The following is a 24,050-nucleotide window of genomic DNA, read 5'->3' on the forward strand; positions in this document are numbered from 1 at the left end:
ACTTTTTTTCTTGTGTTTCTCTCTCCTATATAAACTCACACGCAAGTGAAAAACAAAAGCACTTACAACTTACAAGGCATTTTCTTCTCTCTCTCTCTCTCATCTTCTGGGGACCTCAAAATATAGTAGGTACCACAACACAACACCATATTATGGGTTCCAAAGTCAGGACCCTGGTTTTGCTCTCTTTGTTTTGCTTAGCTCTATTTGTGTCCTTGCACCAAGCAAGGGCAGCAAAGTCACATAATAATGATAATAATCATAATGTGGCTCGCTTGAAGGGGAGAAAGGAGTTGAATAGATGTAATTTGTTCATTGGAAGTTGGGTTATTGACCCTTCTTCACATCCTCTCTATGACTCCTCAAGCTGCCCCTTTATAGATGCTGAGTTTGATTGCCAAAAGTATGGGAGACCCGACAGGCAGTATCTCAAATACTCTTGGAAGCCTGATTCATGTGCCTTACCCAGGTAGTGTTCACTTTTATGAAATGCATATTTGCTTTATATAACAGCACTATGGTTTCAAACCAAAATTCCCTTTTTTTGTAATTGTTACAAGTAGATGGGTAACATGTAAAATAGACGAACTTGTTTGAAAAGAAGTTATCCTTTTCTTAAAAAGATAAGGATCGATATAGCTTCCATGGTTCTTTTTTATCTACCAAAAGTTAGTTTTGAAAGTTTTTAACTGGTAAATGGGGTATGACAAAAGTTCTTCAATTTGGCTTTGTGAGTTAAACAAAAATGATTTAGAGTTGTTACAATTGGCACGGATTGTTTCACCTTAATTAGATGTCTCAAGTTTAATTAAATCTTACTTATGTAATAAAATAAAATTTTTACAACTTATAATATGTAGTGTTATCTGATTCAAACAATATTTGCTCACCGCGTGGATGATATACTTTTGGTCTATGAAAAAATGTTTTAAACCAGAGACTCCTTGTTAATTACAAATAGTATCACAAGGTGTTATTAAGAAACATGTTTTAAGTCTCTAAAATTTAATTAACAACATTTTATCGTGCAATAAGTAGACTCACGTCACGGGTTTTGTTTGTGTGTAATATTGTAATTTTTGTATTAATTGTAGGTTCGATGGAGTGAGTTTCTTGAACAAGTGGAAGGGCAAGAAGATAATGTTTGTGGGAGACTCATTGAGTCTGAACATGTGGGAATCATTGTCCTGCATGCTTCACGCGTCGGTGCCGAATGCCACCACCAGCTTTGTGAGGAGACAAGCAATCTCCACTGTGACCTTCGAGGTTTGCTACTTTTCATTTTGTTCTCTTTGTCTTCTTTCGGATTTATTGCACAAAAACACTAGTTAATACAACATTCTCACGTGTACGCGTGTCTTCATTTTTCTTCCCATTCTTTGTTTATCCATTCTATTACTATAGCATAAAATATTTGTATTGATGTGATATATCATTATAAATGGCATTCAGTGAGAAAAAGAGTAAATCACTGACATTCAGTGAGAGAAAGAAAAAAAAAAGAGAGAGAAATATGATATGATAAAAACATAGATAGATATAATAAGTATTAATGGAGTGTATCAAAAGGGTCTAGTTTAAATGTTTGATTGAGACTTAAATGGTTGCGTGAGTTATCAACTCTACTGTACATGTCTTTATTTTTACGTATGAAAAAAAAAGTATTAACAAAGTGTTTAGAATAGGATTTACTAATTATTACTCCTATATTATACAGGTGAATCAAATGTTCATTCCCTCGCTCCCAGTTTAATGAATTTAAGTTAGATTTTGACAGAACAAATATTTAATGGGATCGAAGTAAAATAAGCTCTAATAAAAGACTAAAGTAAAAAAGAGAAGGAGCAATTAAATCGAAGAACATACAAACGGCTAGTACTTAATACCCAAAAAACGGCTAGTAGTTCTAAATCCCTCAAGATTAGAAATTACGAGAACTGAAATTACAATAATTTACACTAATCATTCACGTGAATCGTAGTTAAATTAAGTATTAATTCCTTTTTATATATATTGGAAAACTTCAATACGTGAGTACTTCTCCTCTAAAACAGAAAAAAAAAAGTCAGAGAAAGCAACTGCTTAATTTGAATAATGATAATGCCATGAAAGGCAAGTTGAAAATATGGGCAAGTAAAAATACAAGCAATCATTTGAAGAAAATCAATTCTACATAAAAATTATGTGTGCTTAAATGCGTGGGGCAAACAGTCAATTTACCTATCATTATCAAGATTAAGCCAAAAATTATAAAAGGTCCCAATAATGCTTTTTCCGTTTTCCATTAAGATGCATCTGAATAAGACTTGACAGGCTGTGAGGTGCTTGCCAACATGTGAGTCCAACAAGTTGGAGGCTCTCTTGCAATTATTTGCCTTCATTATTTTAGACTTTTGGTTTAATCAACATATTTAAGCGTTTTTTAAGGAGATAGATTTGTTTTTTTAAATAAAAATAATTTAGACAAACACATAAAAAACCATAAAAGTATTTATTTTATTTAAAAAAAACACTTATTTTAAAATACAGGCTTAAACAAACTGAACCATATCATCTCACTTATTACATCATAATCAAAATTCATTTATGGCCTAACATGTCAAACCGTAGAATGCCTTATGTTTGCAAACATTCGATAAATTTGTGGCCTGAATTTATAGCACATAGAAGGAAATGAGTAAAAAGAATCATAATTGGGGAACCCGGATAGCAACCCTGCCCCTAGTAGTTCACCGCGGGATTCCTTAGAAATGGAAAAGATGTACGATTTGATAATCAAGAGGTTTAAAAAAAATGTTTATAGTCAAATATCCCAATATTATAAGGATTCGTATATGTTTAGATCAATGTTCAATAAATTCTTAAACTCAACCTACTAAATTTAGCTAAATTTCCCAATTATATATATGTATCGAATATAGAAATTCAATAATTAATTTTTATAGGCAATTGATGAAGAAAAAATTCGTATAGGAATTGATATTAATTATTTATGTGAAAAAATATTTTAAGTCGGTACTTTAGCGAATTTTCTATTAACTTAGTCTAAAAGGTATTGTTATTGGAGTACAGTGTGAGAATTATTTTATATGAGAATAAAGAGAATAAATTTGGATCACACTATATATCATATATAGATAGTAAAGATTCAATATCTTGTGACCATCTAGTCTTGTGACTTTTTAAAAAATTGGCATAACTTGTGTATATTTTAATTTAATACTAATCATCCATAAAATTAGATGTAATAGTTAATATTTATTCTTTTTCCTCTAAAAAAAATTTTCATACATTTCTGTAAGTATTATTATTTTAATATAATTAACTTGTGTAGACAAGTTACTGTTTTCCACGTGAATATTGTATGCATTCACAGTTCACACTCCTCTTCTTTGTAATGATTGAATTGAACCTCGAGACTGCAAGCTCAATTTGTGTTGCCTTTTATTTTTTTTCTTCCTTCCTCAAATCTGTTTGAATTTGAAATTTAATCTCAACCACCTAAATAAAAATATGGTAGCTAATGATACTAGTTGGTGGGTTTGTGCAGGACTATGGAGTAATCATACAACTATACCGCACACCATATTTGGTGGACATAGATAGAGAAGATGTTGGAAGAGTGCTCACACTAAACTCCATCAAAGCTGGTGATGCTTGGACAGGCATGGACATGTTGATCTTCAACTCATGGCATTGGTGGACCCACAAAGGAGATTCTCAAGGGTATTGTGCTTTCATATTTACATAACGTTGTTTAGCTTATATTTGGATAAATTTTTTCATGAAGATTTATAGAAAAAAGATTCTAAAAGTTAAAATTAATCAAGTTGTAGATCTATAAACTTTTCTTTTTAAGGTTGACTTCTTTTAATAAATATTTTTGATAAATACTGATTATAGATCAAATTTTTAATCACATGGTTAAAAAAATAATTTTATCTACTAACTGTCATACCATATTTAGTTACATAAGTTAATTTTTACTTATAGAAAAGTTTGTTTCACTTTTTTTTCTTCTCTTACAAGTGTCTATTGAAAAATGTTTATCTGTCTACCTAAAAGAAAAAGGTTGTGTTTGTTAGGATTTCTGATTTTCTTGGTAACACCTCACTGATTCACTCTCCATTCTGTTAAACACTAAAACTTGACTCATGTCCATGTTTGCTATATTCAGATGGGATTACATAAGGGACGGTTCCAATCTAGTAAAGGATATGGATCGTTTGGATGCATTTTTCAAAGGGTTGACCACATGGGCTGGATGGGTTGATCAAAATATTGACCTTAACAAAACTAAAGTTTTATTTCAAGGCATTTCTCCTACTCATTATCAGTAAGAAACTACTCTCATTTGCCCAATTCCTTATTCTTCTCTTAAAAATAAATGCTCATTTTATGCAAGTTTTGAGTTGAAGTTTTTCTTTGTTAAAAGAAATTACTTTATTATTTAAAGTTTCTTGTAAATTACGTTTTATCCATTTTTCCTTTTAAAGAGACGTTAAAGAAAAATTAAGTTACACCAAGTGCTACTAAAATTCAAGCAATTGAAACTAGAACATTAGTCGTGTTTGAATAAACCTTTCTATAAATACTAATGAAAAAGAAAATAAGAATGTAAAATGTTTTGAGTTTCCATCTTTCACAAGTTAAATTTAACTTATGCATTTCAATTTTTGAAAAAGATAGATGAAGAAGTTTCTTTTAAAGTTAAGTACTAATTATAACTTATGAAAGAAATTTAATTCCTTTTACATACCTTACATTTTTTTTTCTTATTAGTACTTACAGATAAGTTTATTAAAAAAAAATGTCATCACATGATATTCTATGCTCATCTTTCTAAGTTTATAAATAGCTGAAAGTGAAACTTAACATTCTCAAAATTCTATTGCTAGTTAATAGCATTAATTAAAATGCATTTTATAGAGGTCAAGAGTGGAATCAACCAAGAAAGAGTTGTAGTGGAGAACTTGAACCATTAGCTGGGTCAACATATCCAGCAGGTCTACCTCCAGCAGCAAACATAGTGAACAAAGTGTTGAAGAACATGAAGAATCAAGTTTATCTACTTGACATAACACTTCTGTCACAACTAAGAAAAGATGCACATCCTTCTGTCTATGGAGTGGATCACACCGGTAATGATTGCAGCCATTGGTGCCTACCAGGACTACCTGATACTTGGAATGAACTCCTATATGCAGCTCTATCAATGTGAAGGTATAGAATGTTATACTATTATCTAGTAAAGGATTGGATTTATTTGTATTATAGGACTCTTATAGATAGCATTGAGCATCAACAAGCTGGTACAATGATATAACTTGCCCCAAAAATGTTTTAAAGTAATTACTTTCCATTTCATAATCTGCACCTTTCTTCTCTAATCAAGATAAGCTTTCACTAATTCAATGTTCATTAGGGAAAAGAAAAAACTAGCATCATCTCACAGGACAATGATAATAACAATCTTTCCTATCCTCTGCATTATTTATAATAATCATTTAAACCTAACTTCATCATTTGTCATTCAAACCTCATGACAAAAATACAAGAAATAGACAAATACTTGGATTATCAACTGCATTCCCTCTCCTTATTTGACACTAATATTTATTTATACTATTTACTTGTAAGTAGTATTTGTATGTAAAAGAATGAATATTGAAAAAACAAAACTTTTACTTAACCCTAATACATTTATAATTAAAATTAATATGCAGAGACAAGAATTAAGTAGTATATAGGAAGCTATTAAAGCATACAAGAATATACATACAATAAAGACATAAAATTAACTGTTGCCACTTCCAAGCACAAAATAAATAAATAAATTAGCTAGTCTACATCAAACAATAACTATAAGATAGCTAACGTGTAGATTAGACGAATGCAAAAGCCCTTTAAAATGAAATACCTGTACTAGCTGTTGGGCAGCCTGTATTTGTGAAGCAGTACCACTTATCTCAACAGTCATCTCTCCTGGCACACCCCTGGTCTCCTGAATTGTAATACTTGCTCCACTAGCTCGACGGATGTAGCTGATGTTTGCCCCTGATGCTCCAATAACAGCATCTGCATAGGACAAAGGAATTTGCATGTGCTGCGTGACCTACATAGTACAATAGAAATCAAATTAAGCCACAATAAATAAATAAATGCTTCAAAACCAACGCTGCTGTCTGCAATACTCATTTGGGCAAAAAAGGATACCTTAGTCACAACAGATTGTTGTGGCTGTGCACTGGATGAATGAATTCCCATAGAAGCATCCCTTACATAGGCAGGTGCTGGACCCTGATGAAGGTGCTTGTCCATAGGAGGCAGGTCAGCAGGTGGGTAGTAATTATCATAGTTATGTGAAGGCGGCATATACTGAGGATTGGGTGGAAAAGCAGGTCCACCACCACTACCAGGTCCAGGAGCTTGAAAACCTTGAGGAGGACCCCAAGGTTGGTGTGGTGGGCCTGGTGGCACATTCTGGTTTACTCGAACATCTGGCCTTTGCATCTGAAGTATTGGAGGAAGAAAAAAAAATTATGTGAATTGAAAAAACATTAAAACCCTTCTCAAAATACAAAGACAATGAATGATGAAAGTCAAGTATACATATGCAATTGGCAGGTATCCTAGCCTATGACGCTTTCAATCCCACTCTATGACTAACCTATCCCAATCAATTATCCCCAAAATATAGCCCAAGCTTGAAAACATCATTTCATATATAGCTTGGAGTGTTCAAATCAGCTTAATGACTTATCATGACACAATGAATCTCATGAGATAACTCATCTATATACATTCTTAATCTGGTCCTTCCCACCTTTCAGCTTTGAATAAACAATTGAAAATAAAATGAACTCACTTGTGTTTCAAATACTACAACTATGCTGCGATCAACCAAGAATTTACGTAGATGAATTGCAACAAGTTCAACCGCCTTGTGAACCCCAGAAGATTCCCCTTGTATTTCAACAACACTATCATCTCGCAGAGCAAAAACTGGCAGGTGTTCTGTTGTATAAAATATATCATTCAGGTACCATAATCACAAACTTGGATATCATAAATCATGATTCTCAAATATATGTTTACAAAATATCAGTGCATTACTTGACAAAAAACACAACCAACTAATCAAATATGTAATAAGAATAGCCGTACAAAAAATAGTGCATCTGAGGGGAGGCAGATTCAGTGGTACTGATAACATATGCAATGACAAAGACTCAATACAACTAGGGAAAATCTTTTCGAGAAAAAATATACAATTAGGGAAAATACGCCAACGACACAATAAAAAGACTTGCAGTGAAAATATATTGAAAAGGAAAATGTGTTCATTGACAAACAAGCAACATTTCCCAATGTAATTTACAATGGTAGTGAGCGCACCTGAACCAAGAATGCGTATATTGCACCCTGTGGCATCTTGAAAGGATTTTATAGTGGACCCCTGCTTCCCAATCAAGCTTCCTGCTTGAGTATCTGCCACTAGAAGCCTTGTAACAACTGGGCGTCCTGCACCTGATGCACTATCGGCAGGATGAGGGTCCACGTTGACAACTTGTTTATGAACCCTTAACAAACCATCAACAGCAGGCGGTATGCTGCGATCTGGCTCTTCTTTCGCAGAAACCATTACCTTTTAAAAGCATAAAAGGAGAATTCAGAAACACAACATAAGCAGGACCTTCATGAACACCAAAAACAGCTAAATTTCAAATTATAGCGATCTAATTTTATATACTTAACTCATCAGCTGATTCATTGCCATGTTCCAAAAAACATATCACTATTGCATCCCTTGCAAAAACAAAAATAAAATTGTTGTAGCCTTTAACCTTATTTCATTTCCTACAACCAGTGCATCTTTGGTTCAACAAATTAGAAATTATTTTAACTATCTCAAGCTAAATTTTGTTTTATCTTTATTTTCATTTCTAAGGGTGCGTCCCTGAGTCCAAAAATTAGTATAAATACTTCAATTCATAATTAATAATTTTATATCTTGAGAGGAATTTCATAATGATATATGCCCTTGAAGTAATTAAATGGACCAAGATATATTTCAGATTTATAAATTTTTCTGATGGTTTCCAAACTTCATCTACCCAGTTTGAGTGTACTTAATATTTGGATAGCTTTTTTTTTTTATTGAAGTGACTTTAAGAATGTTTTCCAGGTAAGTGTTTCAAGGAGTGTGGCAAGACACCAATCGACCAAGTTCTGAAGTTACCAGGGAGTGAACGCTTCTTGCCACCAAAATCTGCACAGACTATTTGATTCTTAAGTCAAAAAACAACATTCGGCAGTTGTAAATGCTCATTGCTGTTTCCCTGCAACTTGAACTTTGGTTCTTCAATTTGAAGCCACCTTAGTCATTCATATTAGTTGACAACCTGCACACATCCATTTGGTCATCGTGACAAAAGACATCTCTTTTTATATATTCACTTGTTTAATTCATTATCATTTCTTGGATTCAGCTAGATTATTTATATTTTTATATACTTTTACTCCTTTGATGATTTTTGTTTTTGTTTTCATCACATGGTTCCTTAGCAATAGTATTCATGTGTTATCATGTTTTATCACGAATAGTCAATTAAGTTTCAACTCATGATATAAGTTTGTTTTGTCAAATAGATGTTTTCCACATCAAAGCACTAATCAATTACTAGAAGATATAGTAAGAACGATTGGAGTTAATGTTCATGGACTGATGTTCCCTATATTATATTTTCATGACTCTGATTCATAATGATCAAGCAAAGAATCCATACAAGACATGAAGTTTCAGCCCAAACAATGGCAATCAAGTTTTGCCACTGTGTATCAGCTTACAGTATGGGGGAACATGACTACAAACCATAGGTACTAACAGCAGCACTATAACGCTGGAGCAGAGCATCACAGCTGCAGGTCGCCACAAGAAAGTACAGCTTTTTTGCACAAATAGCAGCCAAATTGCATGAAAGCCGTATTCACCCCATTTAGCCCAATCCACCCCTTTTCCAGCCAAGCCCATTCATTTTGTTGCAAAGCTCACCTCCAACCTCTGTTTTGCAGTTAAAAAAAAAAACTATAATAATAGGGCCCTTCTTAATTGCAGCAACTTAACTAAGACATACAAGACTATCTTTGATTATTTGTGTAGTGTGCTCTATGGTGCATAAAATTTCACTAACTTTCCCGTCGTGGCCATCCGTTTTTCTATGAATTCCATCATCTTCCTATTTTCTTTTAATTTCCTATAATCTCATTTCTCACAATGTTAATTATAGCTCAAATTAATGGTGAATATTTATTAGACTATAACTTTTTGGTTAAGAATTATGATTATATCTTTAATTTTAGATAATATTTTATTTTTAAGCATTTGTGTATTCTATACTACAAATTATGAAATTATTTATCTTGAATATATAATATATGATCCTCAGCAAAGCAACCAATCCACTACCCACTGTCTCAATTTTGGGATACGTCACTCAATGCCACTATTTGGTATTGTTAACTATTGTGCAAACATATTCAATAAAAGAATTGATGAATGGGAAGGGGGAAAACTGTAAAAGCCTAACTGCAAGGAAGGTGCAGGATACCAAGCACAAAATCAATCCAAACACAGATAGCACATTCCAATAAGCCTAAGGATCAATAAGAAATATGTATAATGTGCTTGAAACAGTGAATATCCAAGATTATCCATCACTACGTGAATAACAAGAAACTGAAGAGTATACTCACAGCTCTTTCTGCAGTCCCAGGAGGACCATCAAGAATTTTTATTCGAGCCTTAGTCTCTTCAGTAATTTTCCTAATAAACTCTCCTTTTCGTCCAATAATGCTGCCAACCTTTTGCACGGGAACCAACATCCTAAAAACATTCTCTCCAGGCCACCCTGGCCACTTCTTTACTTCACCTCCTTTCAAATCCTCCTCAGGTTCCTGCTTTTCCTCAGAGGCAAAATTCTCAGTCACGTCTCCTCCAACATGTTGTTCCTCTGCATGCTCTTGAGGAGGAAAATCAGGTCCAGGCAAACCTTCAACATCATTCCCGTCAAAATTATGTTCAGGATGATTGGCATCCTCAGCCAAATTGCCGCCTTCGTGTTCATCAGGCTGCAGCTGCAGCTGCGGAAACCCTCCAGCATCATGTTCATCAGGCTGCAGCTGCGGAAACCCAGAGTCATCAATCACATTTCCTCCATCGTGTTCATCAGAATGGTTTTGTGGAAACTCAGGGTTCTCAGGCACATAGCCTGCATCTTGTCCATCAAAAACTTCCCCAGACATCCCAGCAGCTATGAAACCAAACTCATGAAACAACATATCAGTATCCTTTTCAACAGAAACCAAAAATCAAACCACACACAAAAGAAACTAAAAAAGGGAAATAAAGAATTCAACAATCATCCCATCTACACTTGCTCATCAAGGAGAGGCCTAGTTAACAACATCAATCACCATTTGATATCTATACAAACTAAAATTAAATTCCATAACTTCCAATGCCTTAAAAATTTTGAACCATGCATCCGCTGAATAAAATAACCAAATCCAGCGTTCAACCATAACAGAACAAAGTTCAGAGAAACAACTTCACCGAACAAAACGCAGAGCACAAGTTCAGATGCGAAAGGGAAGTGAAGAAAGAGAATACAATTACGCAACACTAACAAACAGCGAAAACACCAGAACTCGCGTTTGAATTTCCTTTTCGAAAGAAAAAAAATTAAATTGAAGAGTGGAAACAAAGAATAATGCGGAAACCCTAACGCGAGTAGAATAAAGAGTTGAGAAAAGTGGTTTCAGAAGTTACTATGATTCTCGAAGCTTCGGAAGACGGAGAGAAGAGAAAAACGGTGGCGTTTAGATATGTAGAGAACGGTGCTTCGCAGAATTTAGGTTTTTGTAAAGGATGAGAGACGGAGCCACCACCACGTTTTAGTTTATTTGCCTTCCACGCCCTCTTATTCACGACTTTGGCGGTTCTTTTTATTATTATTATTTATTGTTATTTCTATTTGAATTTGAAAGACGTACAGATAAAAAAAATTCCGATACTAAATACAAATAAATTAAAACAGAGAAAAATAAAATAAAATATTAATACATATATACAAGGCTTAATCTAGTTTGTATGATAAACTGAGGTAGGTTTTGAAAATGATCAAATCAAGTTAAAAAGTAACTTCTAATCAATTTTAAATAGTAACTTCTAATCAATTTTAAATAGTCTTGGATTTTTTTTTATCAAGACAGATTTATCTAAGTCGAATGTAACTCTATGAAGGATAATATAATTATGATCATTATTATGATGATGACACGTGATAGTTCCATATACATTTTCTCCAAAATAATAAATTTAATAAATATATTTTTTTATTCATTAATAATAACTATCTTTTAAATAGTTACCTTAAGTATGATATTTTTTTTAGCTGAATTAATACAAAAATATTTTGCAACTAAATTTTTACACTATGGATTTAATTTTTATTATATTTTCTTATATAAGTTTTATTTTGTGTGTATTTTAGTTCAGCAATAATTTGACAAATTATAAATTATTGTATCCTTTATAATGATTATTATAAAATAAATTATACAAGATTATTTAATAACATTATTTATTGTACTAAAATTTAGACCTTATAAATGAAAATTATACAAGATTTTATCATTCATGAAAATATATCTCTCCTTGGATATTTGGTTGAAATTTAATCACAGGAAAATATTTATTTATTTATTTATTTTAATAAAGTTTCATTTCTTATGATATTTATTTACAAAAAATATTTAATCAACAAGTTATTTTTGAAAATAATTTAATTTAAAATATAATTAACCATAATAAAAGTAAAAATAAGATTTATGTAGATAAATGACTTAATATATTTTTTGGAATAATTTAAGCTAAAAGGATAGATATCATGATACAAATATATTTGAAATTACATTTTGAAAATAATTTAATAATAAATTAATTGAATTATTAAGTATGAATTTAAATAATTAACATTAATATATTTTATTTTTTCCTTTAATTTCAGCCAAAATTAGATGATGTTTTCTTAATAACATTTTTTTACAATTAAACCATTGTTAGATGACGTTTAAAGCTTAAAAAAGTAAATTAAATAAAAAATAATTCTATTATAATTCAAAAAAATTCACTCAATTTTTATTATTCCAAATTAAGAGTGCAAACCATAAAAAATAAAAAAATAAATTAAATAAACTTTTTATACAAAGAGTAAAAAAGGAGCACATAAGGTATCACCAAAGTGAAGGGAGAATCCTACCTTGGACAACATCCAAATAATAATATTTATTTGCAGCATATGTGTGTATAGAAATATATTTAAATATTTATTAATATATTTACTAACATATAACTATTAAAATTTAAATTAAATAATTAATAATATATTAAAATTTTAAAATAATATAAAAAAAATTATCCTCTGAATTATAAAATATGAATTTGATAAGCCAGGGATAACTAAACTATAATTCTTACTAATGTCTTGTATCTGAGATACTTTTTAAAACTAAATATGAGAAGTTTTCATTCCTATCCTACTTTTGTAAATGAACGATTTATTTACATTTTATCTTTTTACGGTTCAATGGGAAAACCAATATGCGTAGAGTCAGCTAGTATTTGCATTTCTTCTTAGAAATATTTACATTCTAACCTTGATCAATGTGTAAATCTATGCCAAAAGTCAAAAACGAAATCATGAGTTGGTTATGCAACAATTTGTAGCAGACACGGAATGTGGAATTAAAATATGAAACTCAGCAAAGCAACAGAATCCATACAGAATGTGAAAAAGCAGGAAGTTGAAGTCAAAACAAGTTGATGAAATTGAAACGTTTTGAAGTCAGAAATCACAGCATGTCCGCTTGTTGGGTCAGCAAAGATTAGATGTTCAAGTTCTTGTGTTCTGTGCACTATCTATCCCTTTCGTGTCAGTTAGGACTTGGGAACCTTTGAAGACACAAATTCGTCAAATATCAAGCCTTTCTTGTCATTCAACTGCCCTTTTGCCATACTAAACATTTTTGCAATCATCTTCCTTAGGGACAGGCTAAGATGAAGCACAAAAGCAGCTCTGGAAGATTCTGGTGATTTAAAGCCAACCCAAAATCAGGACAAGTTGTACTAGTTGGCATCATCGAGGTCCCTTTTTAATCCACCCAAATTGGCTTCACAATTTTTCCCTTTTGGTTATGGTATGTGCTTTAGTGAACTTGAAGTATCTCATTGTTAAAAGTTAAAAGACTAATTTTTCAAGATACTAAAATTTATTTAAAAGATTATTCTCTCTCAATATATGTTCTTTCATACATAGGGTGACACAAGCCTAGGGTGTATAATTATTTGTCAACATACCAATCATGTTAGTTGCCCCTTTTGTATCTAAAGAGTGTACTACTTACTACCGATCCCTATCACGGTCAAAAGTTGCTTATAAATTAATTGCTGTTAGGTAAAACAATTCAGGCATAAGCTGCATTCTATATTTGCCTATACTTTCAAGGTGCAAAAACAATTAATATGGGCATGGAAGGCCGTTTCACAACTCCTAGTTGCATTTGGAGGATGGCTTGTTTAAAGAGTGGTGCCTAACTATAGGATACAAGATTTGACAAGAAAAGCAAATGAAGTGAACACACACGAGGCTATTCCCCCTGCCAGAAATGGATGAGCTGAGGAATCTGTTCTGATTGTGCCATTCAATAAACTGAATTTGCAAATGTAATGATGGCGCTAAACATTGTTGACCATTGAGAAAATTGGTGACAACATTAATAACCATATAATATAATCACCAAAGCTTAGAACAACAACTGTATAATCATGTGTTTACTTTTTACGGGAAAAGTTTTTAGATAATCCATAAAAAAAAATTAAATTAAAAACAAAAGGAAAATGAAAGATTCAACATCTTGAAGTGGTTGATGATATACACATTTCTATAGCTAGAAGGTCAACGTAATAACGTAAGCCGCCACACAGTAGAATGGTCTGTAAACAAGAGGAAAAATATCCCCTAAACCCAATTAAGATTTCAGCTGGTTACGAATTTCTCTAGGAGGAGTGTCTCAATTATTGTCCCTTCTGGCAGAATTTTAAAATCAAAACCCTTTTTTCCTGGCTGAAGAAACTTGGAAATGTGAACACGGAGTGCCATATATCTAGAGGCATTTTGACTAGCAGGTCATTTACGGAATGATTTCTTTATAAATTTGCATAGAAGTAATGATTTCATCCAACTTTTTCTGTTGGGCTTGTTTGGTGTTACATTTATCTATAGCTCTTGGAAGTTATATCAAGGAAACTTTATTCTGCCGGCATTTCCGGACATTTGCAGGCCCCCCAAAAGCTCATTTTGACTTTAAAAAAATGGACAAAATTCAAGTGTTAATATCTAAGTAATTACTTGGACATCTTAAGAGTATATACATCTAATTGGTATTCTTTATTTCTTTAAATATTTCTTGTCACAATATGCTATTTATAATATTACACTTCTCTAGTAGAGTACATCGGTGTCCATGCATCATTTTCTTAATATCTTAAATGTTTTTTTAATTAGAAATTAGAATTTCATTTTGATAACTTCTTGTTGAATTTTAATATTGATCTCTTACTGCATGAATTATCAGATTGGAACTTTAGTTTTAATCAGAGAATAGCACAAAAACAAATAAGATACTGCATTTAAGTTTTGTCTTAAAAAAACTTCTCTTGTTGAAACGTTATTCATCTATGTGTTTTCCTTCACATTATGGAGATTTCTGGGCCAGACAATGTTTTGGTCGTATTATAGAATCGTCTTTAACATATTCAATAACCTTCGGTTTTTGATAATGAACTTGATGGCGGAAAATCCGTCAGGAAGAGTTGTGCCCACAGGAATATGGTGGTACTAACTTCTCTTAGCTGGATCACACATATGTTCCAACTTAACCAAATTTTCCATCTTATTCTTATCTGATACAAATTTTCATATGTACATGTGTGATGTGTCCAAGGCGCGTCTACCTAAAAGTCCAAACAAAAATATTTTTAAATATGCAAGTTTGGATTTATCTCATTTTCATTTTAAACTAATGAATAAGTAGCATTTGAAAACATAAAATGGAGAGAGCCGAGTTCTAAAGTTTGAACACTGGCTTCTATACACGAAAGGAACAATCATGTGTTGAGAACTACTGTTTAACATTTGAAGAAAAAAGATCCTGAATGAAAATTTGTAAATGGCAGGATTTCTCGGGACTAATCTCAGGTGTATTGATAGTAAAAAATTGAGGCAACTTGTTTGAAAAGCTAGAACTCATTTCTTGTTTGTTTAAGAATATTATTATTATTATTATACATAATATTAATATACACACGGACACACATATGTTGCATTTAAAGTTTGCTCATATATATTTGCCACATATTGGTACATTCTAAGAAAGCACAATACTCGAGGGTCTGATGCAATGTCACAAAGTAGTTGAACAAAAAGGCTGCATTAATACAAATCTTTGCGACTTTTATGTTCCTCTTTTTCTATGGTACAAAATTTACTCTCACCTCTTTGTATATATGCTTATGCCTTTAAACGACTTTTCTTGTTAAACTTGCTAGTCAAGTTTGGCATATTGCTCTAGTATGATGGATCCCCATCAAAGTCCATCACTACTTCTCCTTACCCTAGTGGCAAGCAAAAGGGAAATCCTTTACTTGAGAGCTGAGTATAAACTCAAGGTCAAAACCTTCAAAAGAATCAAAACCGATGAGAATATCAAAACTTTGATTATAACACTAATAAGGGTATAATGTGCCCCCAATTTCAGTTACTACTTTTGTGAGTCTCATGTGGCTAGCTAAGTACGTGAAAAGGGTGTCCTTTGCTTTAACTATGGTTTGGTGGACAAGTTTTTAGCCTTCTAATAATATAATATCATATACATGTACAATTTCAATTAGGTAGTATTTGATAAGGCAATTTCCAAAGTAGATTGATTAATCGATCCCAACGCAAGGACAAATGACTTATAAATTAGTTTAATCAAACAACATGCGGACAAAGTGTTAACTTGTTCAACAAAAAAACCATATTTTATATATATATATTGTATGAATGATTCATGATGGAAACAGCTCCTACTATTAAACGAAAATCCTACGTGTAAAAAGCTAAGTTAGGAGTAGTGTAGAAAGTGGACTTCAAATCATGTGAGCAAAGAAAGAATCTCCTCAACGGCCAAATGAAAGAAGAAGAAGAAGAAGAAAGAATCTCTTCTGAAACTTACGTATATAATAAGGAACCATGAAAAAATAATGCATGGCCATATCAAGAACTTTAGCCATCTGTCTCTCTCTCTCTCATGTTCTCTTTTTTCTCTTCCCTACCTTCCCACCCTTCCCCTGTCTGCCATATATACATAAAAAGTTGAGGGGAATGTCGTCTGGTTCGAGACCATTCATGCAAGTAGTCTCAGACATGACTCTTCTGAGTGATTTCGGACCAGGCTTCATTCCCCTCAGCAACCAAGCAGACACTATTTTCTTCCTTTAGTACATACACAATTAACACAATCTTTTCTTTAAGCATTCTCCTTGTGATGTTGTGCTCTTGAACAAGTCCTCAGGCAATTGAAAACCAAAGGAGGATTGCCAAAAAAAAAAAGAGCAATGCAGGACTAATTGGTTATTGTATAAGCTTCCAGGTGGTTATGACTCATAATTTCAAAGTTCTTACATTTCATCTATAGCTTATTTTTTTCATATTCATATGAATAGATGTGTTGGTTTGGTTTGTTGATAAACTCTTGTGGAGTTTTTTTTTTTTCTTTTTTGGACCTGAACAACATATTGAGTTTGTTCTTGCTTGTGTTCTGTTGGGGAACAATCTCTTCAGTCTGCTCCAGAATAATAACATCTCTTAGCAGGTAGGCAAGTTACCCTTGGTGGTTTCAAAAAACTAGAACTATGGAATCAGAAAGAGAAAGATGTGAGAAGAAAGGCAATTTGATTTATTCAAAGTGCTCCTTACTTGCTGCTGTAACTGATGTAATGAGAAGATTATCACAAGATTCCTCATAACTTTTTGTTGTTATTCCACAATAATCACATGGAAAAGCACACACCATAGACACAAAATATCAAAGGGCGGGCTTTATTGGGATCACAATCATGAGAGATTTCCAGCATAAAGCTAAACCGCACCTAGTCATTTCAATCTAATTCATCTTTAGCTAATACTGATATAGGTAAATAAATTATTAGCCGAATGATTAGATGCAACAATGTTAGTCATCCAATCATTTGCGTCTGAATCTGATTTGAGAGTCTTCTTGTACAGTTGCACTCTAATATCAGTGCAGAGAAATGGTGAAATAATAATTGGTGAAAAAAAATAGTATTACAGTAATACAATCCAAGGTTAGACATGACATAGTTGCAACTTAAATTAAAGGAAAAAAAATCTTGTGGATCCATACACGGGCGTAGCCACCGGGAGCGGGATTTTTTTTTTAAGGTAAGAATATTTATAATTTTTGTGAGAGACTACAATATTCTCTATGGAAAACAATATTATTCAAGTCGGATAAAAACATTATAGACGGTAAAGTTCTTTTTGGAATATTTAACACAATTGCCCATATAAGATTCAAATTTGAGACTAATATTTCAGCTTTAACAATCTCACATCATTAATCCACACTCTTGGTAGTAGATTATTTATAACAAGCAATAAAAATTGTTCCAAAGTCACATGGCTTCCACAGAATATGTAATAGCTTTTATATAAGGATTACTATTCATCCAGTAGCTCAGCCAGCATGATTCAATCCAGGGGCATTTTGGAGTCTTGACATCATCCTTTGCAGAAAAATTGCAGTTACAGGTGACAGGAGCATGTAGACACTAGAGTATGGATTGGGGAGTATCACTTGTCTATTCACCTGCACAAAAGGCAAAAAGAACAGTATGATTGTTCTGGCATGTTTCACCTGTGATGGAAATAAACCCCCGAAGCAGGTAACTCATACCTTATTGGCTTTATGAATTTGTAAAGTCGGTTGAAAACTAGGTGAGAACAAACTCTAGATCAGTTCTTAGCTAGGACAAAATACCCTAGATAAGCCATGAATGTGACTTGAAATGCCATTCACAGTGAGAAGCAAACAAATGTAGCACCCTTCATACAAAGACCAGACGAATAAAGGTGGTTAAACAAAAGTACTTGAAATTTTGCACTGCATCTCAAAATTTACATAGCATATCTGCTTATGTGTAATAAGGTTAGAAACATGATCAAATTTTATGTTTGAAAAGTTTATAAAGCATTAATAATTATAACTTTATTAACTTATTTAAAATCTTGTCTTGTCCTTTATCTGGTGCATTGATAAGAGCAAACTGCAGACTTGAATCAAACTTTTGAAAATTGACATTTAAATTAAAAATCATCAAACTGATCTCTAGAACCACCTTGTGAGTATAATAGTTCATAAACATATGTATAATCAATGTTGTGCTCATATTAGCATCAGAACATGTTTCTTGACCCCACACGCTTGTTGTAATTTGTTAGATTCATCTGAGTCATCATTTTTATTTTGGTACAGATGAAATAAAAAGAACAGTAACAGACAGCCTTAAAAAAGAGTTCGTAGGGTCATCCCAATTCCCAAAGCAGACTCCAATGTTGGTTCATGCCATAATTGATTAATTACGGGCAGAGGTTCCATAAAATCAGATTCCAGATCACTTACCTAAGCCACCAAGCAAATTCCAGCAAAGAGAAACTGCAGAAAGCTTAGATAACAAACTACATGCTTCTTTGGAAGATGAAAAGCTGGCATGCACATGCCACTGGCACCACCTATTACGCCACCAACACCTAAACCTGCTTTTTTGCAGATTTCCCAACAAGCAAACATTTAACTTACATCCAATTATCGTGACTCAATAGAGCAGCTGTCTAACAGACAAACCCCCCTTTCATGCCACAATTGCGAGAAATTATTACATGTCCTGGATTGTGCAGTCCTGACCGATCTTTATGTGACACGCTATTAACTTTTTTCATAAATTTAAAAATTTGATTAAGTCTCACGTGAAAATTAATCAAGACCTCACAGTAGTGTTGGTCCAAGTAGTATTTTTTCAAAATTTCACACTTTTTTTAGTGTAATCAGGAGTTATTTGGGACTTCAATTTGGCACCCAATTGATCTTCTCCTACCAGATCAGTCCATTTTAAAATAAAGTAGTATCTCTAGTCATAACTGGATGATTAAACACCAGATCTTGGTTAAGAGACACAATTATCAAACTACTGCAGAGTGACTCACTGTGGTCCAACTGTCCAAGTGTAGCTCTATCTATCTAGTCTCTTATTTTAGCCATTTAGGCTTTTATGAGTTTATTTATTGACAAGTCTGCAAAACCTCACTCAAAAGTCAAAACCTAATTGTTGCATTCCTTCCATAATATCTTTATCCATGATGTCATGGCAGAAAACCATCCTGTATGTGTTTATCAGCATATGCCCCTGGTAACAAATTTCTCTCCAACATTTAAAAGCTTTGGATGAATTATTTTCTTGGCAGAAACTACGTATCACAAGTAACAAGTGGTCCTCTCCACTACATTTCCAGAATCTATTTCTATCAATATTGTCAGAAACGGACTGGTTAGATACTGATTCAATGTCAATGGTTTAATTAGGGTTGAATCGATTTTAATAAAATATTTTTTTAATATTTTAATATAATATGCTAGTAATATTAAAAAAAACATAATATGCATAAATTATTAATAATAAAAAGTAAATTTTACTTAAAAGTAGTCATAACATACGACAAATCTAATCCACGTGATATTTAAGTTCATTAATTCATTTTTTTTTAAACAACAACAAGACAATATTATTTTGAAAGTTTTTTTCTAAAAAAAAAACAAAACAATTTTAAGCGAAACTGTTGAAACTGGCTAACTCACTTGATTTTTCCGATTTTCAATTGATTCAGCAGTTTTGAGTCACTTTAAAGACACACCAATTTTTAGGAAGCTTTAAATTGGACACATGACCGATCTCCACTTCAACCTGCCAGTCCAAATTTCAAAACCATGATTTCTAGGCTTCTTCAAAATTCACATTCTTACAAAGCCTTTGTGGCACTAGATCTTTTTGAGATGTGTTAGAAAATAATTGCTAAACAATTCAAGTTTCCTTTATGAACACAACAATGGGAGGACTTTAGGTTTTTTTTTTCTTTCTCACTTCAATACTTTTCACTTCTCGTTGCCAAGTAAAATACTACCTTTCTCTGTGTACATAAGATCCTTTTACTAAATTCCCACTCATTAAAAAAATAGTTACATTAAATTTGATAATAATTTATATTATTTTTTTAAAAGTATCATTGAAATTATTGAGACTCATATTTTTTTACCTAATTAATTAACATAAATTAGGTGTATTCTCGGATCTTCACAAAATGAATAATGAATTTATCTTATTAATTTATAGCATTTATTATTTATTAATTATAGAAATTATAAAGTAATTAAAAGTATTTTAGTTAAAAAAAAATAACGTCAAACAATTTGAAAGGGAAGTTAAAAAGAGACAAATAAAAGTATTATATACAGGCAAAAAGAAACAATTTAAAAGGAATGTTATTCCACACGAGATAAAAAAATATAAGTATGCTAGATATTATGATTTGATAAAAATAAAAAAAAATTTGGTGAAGTGTTTATAAAATGAGTTTAATGCTTTTGTAGCGAAAATTAATTTTATATTATAACTCAATCATTATTGTTTGAATTATTTTAAAATAATTATTTTAAAAATTAATAAATTTAATATAGTGAGTTAATATATAGGGATGGATGGACATAATGAATTTAAGTAATTTATGCTTTTTCAATTGCCACTAATTTCATCTTCCGCCAATTTATAACTCCATGATCTCTAATATTCCGATGATTTTTTTGGTTCACAAATGGTCATGTTAGCGGAGAGATTAGCCCAAGCAACACATGGACCCACACAAAATGCACGCTAAGCCATAGCAAGCACAGTGGTTTTGTTGACGTATTGTGTAGTGTGTACATTAACTTAGGAACATTAATGCACAGTGGTTTTGTTCTACTCAAATATCTTGTTTCGCCTCAATAAGAATTTAACTGGGATGATGAAAACATTGTGTGTGATGACGAAATTGTCAAATTAAAGTCAATGAAGGTATTGTTTTTTGCCCAATTGTTAAAATTAACTTCAGGAGTTCATTTTCTGTTGCACATTTGCTGTTTTTTTTTTTTTGGAAAAATGTAAATTATATTAACTCAAAATGATACAACAATAAACGGGTCATATCTCCAGCTAGAAAAAATAAAAAGTCTCTCTAATACAAGAAGACCTATATCAAGATGATAAAACAAATACAACAGGTGCGCTTATCTATACATAAAAAACTTAATCTTGCTACACCTGATATGGATCTGTCCCTAATTAAAGAGTCAGTAATGCGCTGTAAAGAAGTGAAACGTCTGCGGAAATGAGTCAAATCACGAATGCAAGCCCAAACTTGGAAAGATTTTCTACAAGAAAAGAATAAATGAGCATTTCACTCCGCCTCATTTGAACATAAAGGACGTAGGGAACCCTTGTTCAAAAAAACAACTTTGTCAAGAGTAAGTAGTGGTTCCTTTTAGCAAGCCACAGAATGAAAGACAATTTTATGCGTTGTTGCACATTTGTTTAATCTCCAGATAGACTAAAATTGAAGGGTATAACTATAATTTGCAAAAACACATTATTTTACCTTTTTATCAACTTAAACCATATAAAAGTTACAATATATCTTTTGCACCCCCTTTTAATTGATATTGTCTAATTCATTTTACTTAATTTTGTTTGCAATTTTTTTACAAGAAAACATGTTAAACTAATGAAATCTATAAAAAGCGGTCTTAATGGAATATATGTGAATTCTTTTAAAATTAATTTTCTCATTTTTATCTTAATTTTGTTATATAATTAATTTTGTGTATGAAAACTTCTTGATTTTGGGAATGCAACATTGTAAAATTCAAATTTATAATTATATTAAACAATAAGTGCATTCAATTATATATTGTTTTTATCTTTTTATAGCATATATTATTTTTATCTAATCAATGAATAAGTTTGTATCCAATTAAAATGTTATTGTTCTATAGTAATTTTCTTGCATTTTTTATATTTTTAAAAGGAAAGTCCTCTATGAAATGGTACCAAATGGTCTTTTTTTAAAACTAAATCTATTAGTAAATCAGCATTTCTTATTAAATTTTTAGTATTAACTAAATAAAGTGAAGATATACGATTATCTAATGGAAAATGTTAATACTAAACCATTGTATTTGATCTTATTTAGATGAATAAAATTTATTTCAAATAATTCGTAAAATAGTTGAAATATTTCTTATAATTTAATCAATTTAAATGAAAAGAACAACTCTTAATTAAGCTAAAAATTATTAAAGTTGTTGACACCAAAGACTAGCTAGTAATGTTCGGTGTGAACTTAAAAATCGGATGAATTCTACAACGTGTGACTTTGATGTGATTAAGGTTGGTCACAAGCTCTTTGTGATCTAAGAATTTCCTTAGCCAATAATGCGCGAGGGTAATCAATTATGTATTAAGTCGGTTCTATAAATGCGAGTTGTTGGTCCTATAAATATAGGTTGCCCCACGAGAAAAGTTTGGCTAATAAAGGGTCTATTACTTGATTGGTTGTACATAATCTAGTCATTAGTCAAACGATCCAAAATAATAAGAGACTTAAATTAATTTAAGAATTACTTATACATTCATAATTTTGCTTTTTCTTAGACGAATTCCAAAACTTCTCAGATTTTCAACAAGTAAATAATTCATGTCAGAAAAAAAAAATATTTGATCTAAAGTCCTTGCATGTATAATTTGATAATTTATTTAGGTATGCATTTTGAAAATATATATGCGACATGTGCTTCATTTGATGACATATTATATCATTTAAAAGTTTTTAATACTTAGTTGACTATGATATCTTTTTATCTCTACAAGTAAATATGGGCAACAAAACAATAGTTTTTGATTAATTTAATATGGCTTAATATGAATTCTTAAAATTATGTATTAATACTACGAGTCTAACAATTATGCGTTGTCATTATAAAAAATATTACATTCCCAACAATGTAAAAATCGTCATCCTTATGACTTTTAAGTTTTTTTAAAATGTAAACTCAATTTTATTAAAAAAATATTAGATTACAAAAGTTAATAAATTTATCATATATTATACTTTATGATTGAATAACAACATTGTGCTACGCTGCTTGTGTATAGTCTACTTTCTTGAATATTTTACATGGACAAAAACAACAGCAATTTATGTAATTGTTAAAAAAAATACTATATGGTAATTACATATAATGGGTAATTCGATTATTTAATCATTTACAAAGCAGTTCTTAAACTTGAGTCTGCAAAGCAGCTTTTAAAATTTACCATGTCAAAATTTAATTATTTTATTACTTACCATTTACAAAGCGGTTTTTAAACTTGAGTAGGGAGTAAGTATTATTGTTACTATTTTTTTTTGTTGACCATATAGAAAATTCTAATACATAAAAAATGATAGCATATACTCTGCCTAGTTTTGCAATGTTCTTATGACTAAAAATTTATGTGGGGTTACTTCAAACATGAACATATAATTTTTTAGTATAAGAAAAAAGGATTTGAATCTTCTCATGTTCTTCAGTAATATGATATGGTCATCTTATAAAAAAAGACATGATTTATATCAAATTTAGTAGTGAGTTCTACAACAAAAGTACAAAACATATTAGTTTTTTGTTCGATAAAATTTATATCTTTCTTTATCCAACATAATCATATCGTGTTATTTATCACGAATGCCAATTCAAGAAGAAAGAAATTGAGGAAACTGAAAGGTAGAAGAAAAGAA

At 31.5% G+C, this 24,050-nt stretch overlaps 2 protein-coding genes and 1 long non-coding RNA gene across 4 annotated transcripts; 1 reads left to right on the forward strand and 2 right to left on the reverse strand.

Annotated features, from left to right (window-relative positions):
- The first annotated feature begins 66 nt into the window (after positions 1-66).
- Positions 67-8,604, forward strand: LOC114389414 (protein trichome birefringence-like 38). Its single transcript, XM_028350087.1, has 6 exons — positions 67-469; positions 1,095-1,266; positions 3,551-3,726; positions 4,178-4,336; positions 4,930-5,223; positions 8,189-8,604. Exons 1-5 carry the CDS (start codon positions 153-155, stop codon positions 5,219-5,221), a joined length of 1,116 nt encoding a protein of 371 aa, XP_028205888.1. The 5' UTR covers positions 67-152; the 3' UTR covers positions 5,222-5,223; positions 8,189-8,604.
- LOC114389399 (flowering locus K homology domain-like) lies at positions 4,830-10,985 on the reverse strand. Of its 2 annotated transcripts, XM_028350076.1 has the most exons (7): positions 10,832-10,985; positions 9,757-10,313; positions 7,399-7,648; positions 6,869-7,017; positions 6,217-6,513; positions 5,921-6,115; positions 4,830-5,209 (listed from the first exon to the last, which is right to left on the reverse strand). In XM_028350076.1, the coding sequence occupies exons 2-7, from the start codon at positions 10,303-10,305 to the stop codon at positions 5,198-5,200; spliced, it is 1,452 nt and encodes a 483-aa protein (XP_028205877.1). In that variant the 5' UTR covers positions 10,306-10,313; positions 10,832-10,985; the 3' UTR covers positions 4,830-5,197. The 2 variants fall into 2 exon arrangements, with proteins under 2 accessions (XP_028205877.1, XP_028205870.1); XM_028350069.1 differs by having other exon boundaries at positions 4,830-6,115.
- Positions 10,986-17,693: 6,708 nt separating this feature from the next.
- Positions 17,694-18,907, reverse strand: LOC114389424. Its single transcript, XR_003661768.1, has 2 exons — positions 18,808-18,907; positions 17,694-18,230 (listed from the first exon to the last, which is right to left on the reverse strand). It is a non-coding gene; the product is annotated as an uncharacterized LOC114389424 (long non-coding RNA).
- Positions 18,908-24,050: the final 5,143 nt, after the last annotated feature.

Source organism: Glycine soja, chromosome 2 (genome assembly GCF_004193775.1).
Source record: "Glycine soja cultivar W05 chromosome 2, ASM419377v2, whole genome shotgun sequence".
NCBI lineage: Eukaryota > Viridiplantae > Streptophyta > Magnoliopsida > Fabales > Fabaceae > Glycine > Glycine soja.